Source organism: Lissotriton vulgaris, chromosome 6, assembly GCF_964263255.1.
Source record: "Lissotriton vulgaris chromosome 6, aLisVul1.2, whole genome shotgun sequence".
In the NCBI taxonomy this organism is placed as follows: Eukaryota; Metazoa; Chordata; class Amphibia; order Caudata; family Salamandridae; genus Lissotriton; species Lissotriton vulgaris.
The window spans coordinates 1,155,720,484-1,155,732,485 of NC_141694.1; the positions used below are offsets into that span (position 1 = coordinate 1,155,720,484).

General features: G+C 40.8%; 1 protein-coding gene across 1 annotated transcript in view; it reads left to right on the top strand.

Moving 5' to 3' along the window:
* LOC147708559 (chitin synthase chs-2-like) overlaps nt 1-12,002 on the top strand; it is a 389,460-nt gene that overhangs the window by 318,608 nt on the left and 58,850 nt on the right. The window contains 2 exon segments of the mRNA XM_086927238.1: nt 1,143-1,207; nt 4,367-4,477. Of these exon segments, the coding sequence (XP_086783364.1) occupies nt 1,143-1,207; nt 4,367-4,477 (176 nt within the window).

A 12,002-nucleotide genomic window follows, 5' to 3' on the forward strand; every position in this document is an offset into this window, starting at 1 on the left:
TCTGAAGGGCCAGATCAATTTCAGAATAACCACGAATAATGTAAATGATTTCCATTTAAAGTCATTGCATGTAAATGTATCTTTGATGGATATTCTGAAAATTCTGGATTGCTTCACTTGTTTTGGGATTGTTTTGCACCCCTGATTAAAAACATAAGACATCTCTGAAATGTTTTGTTTTGCAGCTTCAGCAGGGTAGCCAATGTGGATATTCTGCTCCAATGTCCTACAAGCAGAAACAGTTTGTCCATGAGGGCTTAGGGGCCGCATCCTGTACCTTTTGGGCATAAAGAGTGCCTATCAGGCTGAGCATAGGTCAGCCTGACAGACGCTCTTTTTTTCAGGTCAGGCAGCCAGTAGCTAGACATGCCTAAATGTGCAGGCTCCTGGCTGCTTAATCTAAACTTTGCTAGGATGAGGATGTCACAGCTCCTGTGGGTGTGACCTCCTTAGCTCAGCAAAGGTTCTCGAGGCCCTCCCTCTTGTAACGAGGGGAGCATCAGTGAAAGCCTTGTACCTGGGTGCTTCAGTTTTAAGCCCTGAACTGCCCAGGACTTTCAGGGCCGATTATCTATCACTGACACCTAGTGACAGAATTTAGTGGGGATCAGCAGTTTCTTTGACCCCAATCCACTCTGTGACAGGGTAGGCACTGCTGCATTTCCTCATTGGCTGAGTGGATGCAGCAGTCCCAATCCTCCTGGCACCTCCAAAGCTTCCCTCGCCGAGAACTGCAGCAGGTAAGTGTTGCGTTTTAATTGACTGTTTGGTGAGTGCGCGTGTGTGAATGTATCTGTATTTGTGAGTGAGTGTGTTGTGAATGGGTGTGTGTGTGCATGTCTGCATGTAAATGCATAGTTGCGGGTGTGCATATGTGTGTGTAACCCCCCTCACCTATCTAAGCTGTACTTACGGGTCACCACTGCCCAGAACATAAAATACAAAAATAATTTCAGCCCTCTTTTGCTTAAGCTGTATCGACACTCGACGATAACCTACCAGTCACATAATGTTTTCTAACATTGGCAATTCCTTCCATGGTGAATACATATCATTTAAAAAGTAGAAACGGAATAAAACACTTATAACCATTTTTTTTTAGAATATCCATATTTTTATACTCTGTAATTTTTTTTCTGTAGGTTGGATTGAACAGCTCAATGAGAAGTCAAGATGCAGTATATTTCAAGAAGAGAACCTTTCTGATGTGAGTCAATTTATTTACATTTATTGGGAATTGGTAAATCTAAATGGGCAAAAAGGTAAGTATCCGAAACTAACAGGGACATGAGTACATATATTGCCATGGCATTGTTAATATGCAGTTATCACTTTAATTCATTTATTTAAATTACATTTTATTCAAATATTTAGTACAAAAATTTAACTTTACAGATATTTTAGGTCTGTGTAATTGAACGTCAAGAGCCTAGGCATGTGGTAGAAAAAGCTTAAAAATTGCACATAATATACTCTAATTTAATGTGGAAAGCAGGAGCGTAACAAAGGCCCTTGTGGTGCAGTGGCGCCCCCAGGCTTACCCAAACTGGAAGGGTCCCCTCAGCCCCTACTGATTGGACTGAGGGCTCCTTCAGCATATCTTACAGGGTGGGGGGCCCTCACATTTTGTTACAGCCCTGGTGGAAAGGCTAATGTGAGTAAATATTTTCCTGAGATTCTTTTTTTAATTACAAAGAAAGAAGGACAAATATGAATTAGAGCAGCTCACTCATTACAAAAAGTAGAAAACGGTCCATGTAACAAGACACTGAGATGGAGCACATGGGACCAGGTGAGAAAGCCACTACTAGTCGCATGGAAGTAACTGGCTGGTTGACAGGGAATAAGTTTGTCATAGGCATAATTATGTGTAAGAGACTTAGGCCCTCATCATGAGTAGCCCAGACAAAAGGAAACAAAGATGGATCGCACACCGCTAACCCCTCCTCCGGATCGCCCCTCTGCACTCTGGTATTCGTAGTGCGTGAAGTATGAAGAGTTGACACAATGTTCGTAAGTGGTACCCCAAGGTTGGTGTAAGTAAGTACTTATTGTTCCCAAGATCTCTAGACCCGAGGCATGGCCTGGGTTTCGGGATAGTTTCCCTCATCAGCAGAGAAAGTATTTGGGGTGGAAGAGAAGGACGCCAAGTAACCGTCACAGTCCTCGTTGCCTTTTCCGGCACGCAGGTGCGTCTCCAAAAGCTTGTCAGCTTGGAGGCTCATGGGAGCCCTTAAGTAGAAAAGACCAGACAAAAGGGCCGGATTTTCCTGGCCCCTGGAGTTACTAATACCAGGAAAAATCCAGGCCATAATGAGATGGACTCTGAGCATCCACTAAGAAATGAGGGATAATGGGGAATTGGTAATATCAGGTCGAATTTCTCTGGAAATTCTTTAATTTCCCCAGGTTTCTGCTGTTTTCAGCAGCTGGAATCTCCGTGAGAAAGTTAAAATACATATAATTCCAATGAGGTTGGTAAAGTCAACATGCAGTTTGGTGGAGCTAATAAATATGTCTCCGTGTGTTGCAGCTATTACATTTGCCCCCTCACAATGAGCGGCATGCTGAATTCCAAATTCTTGTTTCTGCAGGGATGCAAATTCTGAATTTCACTGTAAATTCCACACCCTCAGTTTTCCTTTACTGAACTTCAACTGGTCAAACCTGCTGAAATTAAGCAGGTGAAAAACATGATTTATGTGTCACTTAGTGCAGAAAATAATAAATTGTGCTTTTAATTCTTAATATTTTGGAGGACAACTTAGAACAGAGCCTGTTTACGATACACCGTAAATATGGAACCCCTGCTTTCAGTCTATACCAGATGTGGCACTTTCCACACCCTCTCCTGACACCGTCATTAGAAGGACTTGTTTTCGGAAACAAGTCTGTTAGACCATGAGGGAGATGAAACAAGTCAGTCCCCCATGGAGTAAAAAATTGGTTTCCCCCCAAAAAAAACGATTTAGCCATAGTTGGAGAGTCCCTTTGTTCTCTGTGGCAGCTAATCCAACATGTCTGTGAGAAATGTTGGAATTCTCATCACCTCACATGAAAACTGTCAAAGTGGGTTAATTTCTAACATCCACATTACAAGTGTCCAAGACAGGCATGGAGGGTACACATTGTGTGTTAGGAGCAAACATATGCTCTTCCAAGAAACTCTGCTATAGTGTACATGATAATTATAGTAAGAGTAGGTTGTGATGGACACTATGTCTCCACTGATTATATAGTATTCATACTGGCTCTGCCATTGGGAATGTCACATGAAAAAATATGGAAGAAATGGCCAATTTCCACACTAAAATAAGGAATCTCATTTGGGTAGATCAATCCCACGCTGACATCTCGAACAAAACACATCATAGTATGAAACATGCAATTCCACCAATGAACATACACATGTACAATGATCATTTCTACTCACTCCCATACATGTCCATGTTTCCTTTCAGTAGAGGACGAGGTTGTTTACTTTGCACCACAAAAACATATAGGACTCCACTCCTGCTTCAAACAGCCTTTTTTAAATAAAACTAGACATCTTTACAGGGACATTGGTGATGGTTTGTAAGAACAGGACTTAATCCTGTGGTCTATTTATGGGATGTTGCTCTCTTACTCCTTTGCAGGGTTGACATAAAATGTTGGATGCCAAGACTCATGGAAAAAGACACTGAAATGGTAATGACAGTGAGGCCATGGCCCCTGACAGCTAGTTTATTCTCTAAAAACAGACATTTTGCATCTTGTACAGTACTCAACCTACTGAGTTATTACTCATATTGTGATGCATCAGACATGCTTCCCTGTGACTATACTCCCCCCTGAATCCTTTACTTCAATTGACCACCAGGATCCAGACCCACCTCAATTTGTCTAAGAGGATGGGGTCAGGGAACATAAAGGAGACTGTTCACAAATTCCTCAGAGAATCACAGGGCTCAATATTACAACTCTAGCATATCCAACGCCTCAGGAGACGGTCCACTGGGTGAGGCGGCCTTAGGGAAATATTTTAAACATGTCATGTGAAGGTGACCCTAACCAAACAGGCTTTTTTTATACTGAGATTGTAGCAAAATCCCTGAAACTTATGGCGAGTCATTGAATGTTCACAAGATTGGGTCTATATATTAAATATTTGGGTGCAATGGAGCTAACAAAACTCTGTTGACTAGATGGTGTGTTTCCTTGGAACTTGAGGAGAAATATTGATATAAATGTTGCTGCAGGAATGCCTGCTGATGGAAGTGAATGTTTTCACTGTCATGTGCAATCAATTTACAAGCAGCATTTGTTTTATTACGTATATGAATTTAAATATATTCTTGATGTCTTGAAAATCAACATATTTAAGGATGAAAGGGAGTTTTGGGAGAGCTTGATGAGCCACTACCTGGAGCCCATTAAGGAAGACAAGGCAACGCAGGAAAGAATTCAAAGTGACTTGAAATCATTGAGAAACAAGGTATGAACATACATTTGTCATTGAACTGTAAATTACGGAAGATCTATGCATGTTGCAAACAGAGATAACAATTCTGCCCACATTTCAGTGGTTACATTTTGCATGCTTAAGAAATTGATGAGGAACATAATGAAACATTGTGAAATGAAGTGACCTTGTTCTGACATTGAACATATTACTACATATCCTGGTTCTCAGGGGAAGATTTTCCCAATGATCCTCTAACATATAAAGTGTTCCTTCCATACATTGTCCTCAAGGGTTCATTGTACCAGATCTAAAGAGAACATTCAGTTTAAAAATGAATCAAATCCACTCAGGAAGGAGCACACTTCTAGGGTTCTGAAATGTGCAATGCGATCTGAAAAGTAAGACATTAAGTTCAATAATACCTCTTGTACAGATTATCAAATGTGGATCTTCTTTATATATCTTAGTAAGGCCTCTGTACCTGTCTGAATGTTGGTGAACCACCTAAAGTGATATGCATTTTTGATGACTGTTCTGTTTTTCATTTCACTATTACTCAATTATTTGTTCCCATCTCTAACGTATGACAACAATAAGAGGCGTTTTTATGAGTTAGTAGTTGCTACACTAGAACGCTGGCACAGAAGTTGAGACAAGATTGTCTTATACATCTTTTTCGATCCACATACTTTATTCAACACTTATTTTCTCTGCCTATTGGATGTAGTGCTTCTTGAAGAGGAAATGTGTTTTCTGTTACTCGAGGGAGGTGAAGCTGAATTTAACCTAAAAGATGTGTTCGGTTGTCCTTTGTGTGGTAGGCAAACATAACACTTGACGATGTAAAGAGTTTTTCCCCATTAATAAGTTTGGTGTCTTTTTAGGAATCTGCACAAAACGTTTCAGAAAAACTTCATCAACCTTAGATTTGTCCATGAAAGTTTTGTGCTGATTCATCAAGTAGAAACCAAAATAAATGGGGGTATTTTAAAATGCTGATTTCCCATGCTAATTCCAATAGCATTATACCATCTTATCAAACTGGCTTCAGGTCACGTACTGGCATTGGCCGACTTATCCATCCAGGCTACCCGGGAGAACCACCCTCCACTCTTATGTTGCTTCGTGGATTACTAATAACGCAAAGGAATTTAACACCTGTTGTTGGACACCACAAATGTGGCAATTGTGTTGCCTGTCCCTCGACGTTGGAGTTTTTTTTTTTACCATAATGGAATCACATGGAGACACAACAACTTTACAAATTGCAAAACAAAAAATGTAATTTATGCAGTGTTATGCCCATGCAACAAAATATACATTGGCAAAACATGCCAACAAGTGAACATGAGGATAACGCAGCACAGGTTCAGGATCAGGAGAAAAGTTCTATCTGCCCCTATGGTTGAACATTTCTTGTCTGTAAATCATAGTGAGAATGATTTCAAATGGACCATTTTGGCTGCGATTGATCCTAAGCATCGCTCTCCTTGCATTGAAAGTGCCCTGCTACGCAAAGAGGCGTATTTGATCATGAAATTTGACTCAATTGTATGAGTGAACTAAATAGAGTATAATACAGTTGCAAATTTCATTCTTCTTGGGGTCGTGGTCTTAAAAATGTTTTTTGTCAAAGAGCTATACATTTCATTTTTCGTGCGCTGACATTTCAGTTGCGTTTATTTTACAGTTAATTTTGAATTCAGGCCAATTTAATAACCTGTTGGGCCATATTTCAAAAGGAAATATAACTCCTAGAATGCACAGCTTCTGACTGCAGTCAGGCTCTGCCCCTTGGTTTGCTTCATTCGGTGTCACGTGGTTGCATGACCCGGTAATTTAGTTGGGAAACATTCCAGGTTGGTTTCCTCCTACGCGGTACGAGTGAGAACTACAAACTATCACGAAGCCTCTTAAAAAGGTGAGCCGCTTTTGGAATTACAGAAGGCAATCGTTCTTGCTTTTGGAAGAGACGTAGGTCCTTCCCTCCGCTTTAAATAAAATCTGGCTTCCTGTTCTTTGTAGATTGAAAATAGAACAGACCCGAAAAAGCAAAGCTTGTGACCTATTTTTGACTCGTGACCAGCCCACGAGTAGGTACATCTAATGCGAGCGGATGCACAACATGTCCGTTTAAATATACATAGATATATGGCTAAATTGCCGATTCCTTCCGTTTGTTTAGATTTTAAAGACCCTAGTATTTTGACCCGAGAAGTAGCGAACGCCAGTGCATCACATTACCATGCCACACAAGAGCAAGAATAAGGTAACTTTCGTTAACACGACACGTAAATGCAATGCGACACAAGCTTTTGTTTACAAGATCACTTAGAACTCGATATTTTGTTGCAGAGTGGCTTTCACTGCATGAATATACAATACGAAGCCTACAAACCAAGTTCGGCATTAGCCAGGTATGTGGGCAGCCCTTTAGCTAATGATAAGAAGATCATTGTAGAGATAGTGGGAAGCACACTACAATTCACGTTCATTTTTTTGTGTTTTTGTCATAAACAGTTGGTTTTTAAGAAAGGATTTATCCAGCCCTGATGAGAGTCCGGGAATTCAAAAAACCAGGACTCGAAACGCGTCGGCTATTATAAAAGTGGCAGTTAGATCCTTGGACACTTAGAGTATCATAATTATTTATCCTCTCAGTTTAGGAGTTCTTTGTGTTGTTTAATATAACCAAATGTTAATTGAATCTATATATTTCAACTGTTTCTTGACAGATTAATTGTCACCATACTTTTGTATTTGTCATTTATGTAATTGTATTTTTGACACATTCATGCTGAGTTTCAATGTATTGTTGTATGTTTTTGAAATAGTGAGATTGTCTGTTTAGTAGATTATGTGTCCTTTTTTGTGACTAAATTTGAACATGAAAAATAATTAAATGTAAATAGGCAAAATTGATTGCCAAGATAAACGTATTAAATTTTGTTTATTGTTCTGTATTAGTAACATAACTTAATAATTGGAGGTTCAGGTAAATATTCAGTTTTCTTGCTTCGTGGATTACAGCACAGCCTTAGATAAAGTGGTTCACAGAAGACTATGGTGGAAGCTAGAAAATTGGGGCATTCCACCAAACCTATTGAAGGCAATAGGATCACTCTATAAAGACGACTGGGTAAGAGTTAAAACTAGCGCAGGACAGTGTCCCCGAAAATTAACACGGAGAACGGGCTGAAACAAAGTTGCCTGCTGGCTCCCATTCTTTTCAATCTATATACAGCGGATCTGGGGGACGCCCTAAAAGGAGCTAGCCTAGTAACACCAAGACTAGAAAACACGAGGCTGCCGGTGCGTCAATACGCCGATGATACCGCCATAATGGATCACACAAAGGTGGGCCTACAAAGAGCCGTAACTGCTTTAAATCGCTTTAACAACATCTATAATCTGACAGTAAACCAAGGAAAGTCCAAGGTTGTCATATTTGGGACCTACCATCAGAAAAAGAAAGCACAATGGGATTTGAGCAACTTGCAAATCAAGACCGCGGAGTCACACAATTACCTAGGGGTTTGGCTGAGGGAACGGGCGAAGGTGATTGCCCATTTGAATTATGAGAGAACCAAGGCTAATAGGGTCATACATCTACTCAAGCAACTAAACCATCTTCTGATCAGCCCGACTGCAGGCCCAATACTGAAAGTTTTAAAAGTTACACTGCTACCAGCAATCAGCTATGGCCACCAGGCCTTCCCCAGGTCACAGCATGCTTGCTTAAACTGAGCACAATCTAAAGCATATAAAACAGTGCCCCAAATTCCAAGGTCAGCAAGGAACGCAAGGCTAAGGCTGGAGCTAGAAGTGGCGAGGTCGGACTTGATGTGCCAGGGCGACATCATAAAATTCCATTTTAGGATTTTAAGGGCCCCAGCTAACACCTTAAAACACCAATTAAGATCAATCTTCGAAGAGCCATGTACGCCCTGGCACTTCGCCCTTGATAAAGCAATCGAAACATTGAATATAGTGGAAGACAGCATATTTAGGACGGATATCCCTCTGAACACATGGAAAAGATTGATTAACAAACAAGTGAGCATAATTTCATTTGATCTGGACTGCAAATCCCGCCGTTCATGCCCACTCTTAGACCCGCTGAATAGATCTTACACAGCAGGCAAAGCCCAGGCTTACCTAAGTTACACTATCACTCCATCAGCCCAAAGCAAAATTCTGTCCATGAGACTAATCAACTTAGAAATCACGGATTTTAACTATACATGGGCTCGAAGGGGGGAAGCCACAAACTGTAGACTCTGCCCATACAAGAGGGAATCGTGGCTGCTCCTTCTATGCTGTTGCCCCAATCTTATCAAGGAACATAGGTGACTATTGCAACAGATTTGTACCATCAATGGAACAAAATCCTGCAGCGAAGTGTCAGCCATGTGTTTTTCCAAGCCTAGCACGATGACCCTAGCAGACTGGGGACATTTATCCACCACATCAGGACTGCCCTAAAAACGGTAAATGAACGAAATAAAACTCTGGAGAAGTATATTACAAAACCAGCGCAATGGTGTTGAGGTTGTGTTGACCGTGTATTGATGGCTGTCTGCACTTCCAGTATCCCCTCCAGGAAAGCGCTTCTCATGGTTAATGGATCAGAGGCCAATGGGAATGAATCATAGCTCTAAAATGCTACGCATACAACAAAATGATGTTCTGGACTGCCACCAAAGCCACCCCTCCATAAACACAAACCCTAGGGAAGATTGACTTTGGTGGAATTGGGGAGGGGAGGCAAATTGTTTGATCAAAGTATGTTTTAAACTTCTGTTACAAACAACTGTTTTTAACTATTTGTTTTAGCCACAATATGTTGAGCACTTTTACTGTACTGATTTTAATTCATTGTACAGTTATTTGATAATAATAAGAGAAAATTTGCTTTTTGTGATTTGAGGGAGGTGAAGCTGAATTTCACCTAAAAGATGTGTTCGGTTGTCCTTTGTGTGGTAGCCATAACATAGCACTTGACAATGTAAATAGTTTTTTCCCCATTAATAACTTTGGTGTCTTTTTAGGAATCTGCACAAAACATTTCAGAAAAACTTCATCAACCTTAGATTTGTCCATGAAAGTTTTGTGCTGATCCATCAAGTAGAAACCAAAATAAATAGGGATTTTTTAAAATGCTGATTTCCCATGCTAATTGCAATAGGAAACGTTACTCCCTGATACAGAAAAAAAGACAGAACGGAAGTACACCAAATGTGGCAGAAAGTCAGAGCTTTACTCAAAAATCTAACTTTTTTGATTTAGTATAATTTTGTTCAGCCATTTTTGAGAAATTAGCAATTAATAGGTTTTGGGGACAGTCATGGGTCATTAAGAAGTTAGAACTATCTATTGTTAAGCCAATGCATTATACCTTTACTTTCACTCACACATGCATGCTTACATATACACATTACACATACACCCACTTGTTTTCACACAGATACACTCTCCCCGCAAGTGTGCACACAATATATATTTAACACAATTTTTAACTTACCTTAACTCCCAGGAAGGGTCATGTTCAGACAAACTGTAATCCATTCTTTATAACACTAATTGTGAATAATAAAATAATATTCTCTTTTAGTGAAATAAGGAATTGACAAAAAACAAGGACAGTGGAGCTGCCCTTGCGTGCCTAGTACTGATTTTGTCTCCTCTGAGGTCAGTGGCTGCAAAGGCAGTTCCAGAGGTCACAAGGGGCAAGCCAGGGGTCGCAGCTGCAACCCCTGGTGACCCCTAAATGAAGTCCATGCTGTTAGTCCTTCCCCTGCGGAGATGAGATAAGTGAAATTTTGCTTGTGATTATATGTTCAATTCACAGGGTCATTTGCATGTGTACCTCTGATTTACCCACACAAATGGCTTGATTTACAAGTATAGGGTATTACAAAATGGTGGCATTGGGCTTGTAAATCCTTCTGCTCATGTGCTACATTCCCATGAGGGAGAAATTGAATGCAAGAGAAAATCACACTCAAGAGTAGTGTGCAAAGGCTGGATTGCCTGCAAATATTGGGAACATCCAAAAACTTGATAGTTTGTGCATATTGTCAAACTCCTCGCTTATACATTCACACTCTTGAAATGATCCGAGATTAACTCTATACCAAGGGGCTAATAAATTCTATTATGGGGCACAACATGTTACTTGTGCTGAAAAAAGAAAAAAAGGGCCATTGCACATAAAGTTGATGGTATTTCACCATCAGCAATTTCACAATATGTACCATTATGGATGTATAATGCTTCTCTTTTGGAATTCGCTAACTTTTTCCAGCTGGAAACCTGTAAAGGCTTTGCCTTTTCAGGAGTTTGCTTTGTGAATTTCTGTCATAAGTGTGCACCCATGTGAGGTACCAAACTTGTAGGTGGAGGAGTGTGGCTCACTGATTAGAGCGGCAGACCCTGATGCAGAGGTCTGGCCTGGGACCAGGGTTCAATTCCCTACGCGGCAGGGTCCTGAGCCCAAAAAATGTCCACGGACTCGATAATTCTCGCCTCGGTGCCTACTCTAATCATGGGGTCCCACGCTGCAACTCTGGGCAATAGCTTGCTTAATCTCCACTACGACGGCCCACTCGCTGCAGGATGCCTGGCTTTCACCTTGGGGATGCCCAGTAAGGGTTATCTCACAGGGAAAAAGCCAGGACGGGTTCCCAAGGCAAGCGCCTTGATGCCTTCAGGTGATAAGTCGCAATACATTTACATTCGCATTCTTTATGAACTGAGGCCTTTGTGCTTTGGCCTCAACCTGTCAGCATCAAGGAGGTGGCCAGCATTCGTTTGGAGGACGATCCAGAATTTTCTTTCACTAAGCAGGAGGACTCAGAGAAGGTGCATGGAGTAGACTTTGTTTTACCTGGAACCAATGACCGCTTATGCAGGTAAGCGCGGTGGGGCAGGGCTGCGTGGGGGGAAGCCGACAGATGACGGAATAGAGAAAATAAAATACATAAATCCTATTCAATCATCTGTTGAGTCCCCCACCCGAAGCGCTTACCTGCAGGAGCCCCGACTGCCTGAAAGCTTGCTTCCAACAGAAACATGCCTGCCACATGAGAGCATTTGTAACAGGTCATTCAATTAATGTTCGAAATTATGGCCTAGTTCACCAAAAATGTGTACATCTATGCATCATACGGCTTGGTCAGATTTATTCACATTTTGGTATTTGCAGCGAGGTCACTATGAGTACATTAAGCTATCTACAAATAGGGATTAGTGGGCATGCATTTTATGAGAAAGAATTTTAAGAGTCATACTTCAGCAGATTTTTGCATGTGAATGATATGGGTCAAAACACAACATAAAAAATTCTGTTTTTTCTCTACATGGAAATATTTGTTATGTTGAGAAGTCCTATCACCGGCACGTCCTGAAAAACTGAAGTATTTCGTGCTCTTTCTCATGCTGGACTCATGCTGGACTTCCGGGATATCCCATTAGAATTAAAGCGACCCGAGAAATGAGGGTGAGGAAAACCAATGATAATATTTGGGAAAAATAACGCAATTGTGTCTTTTAG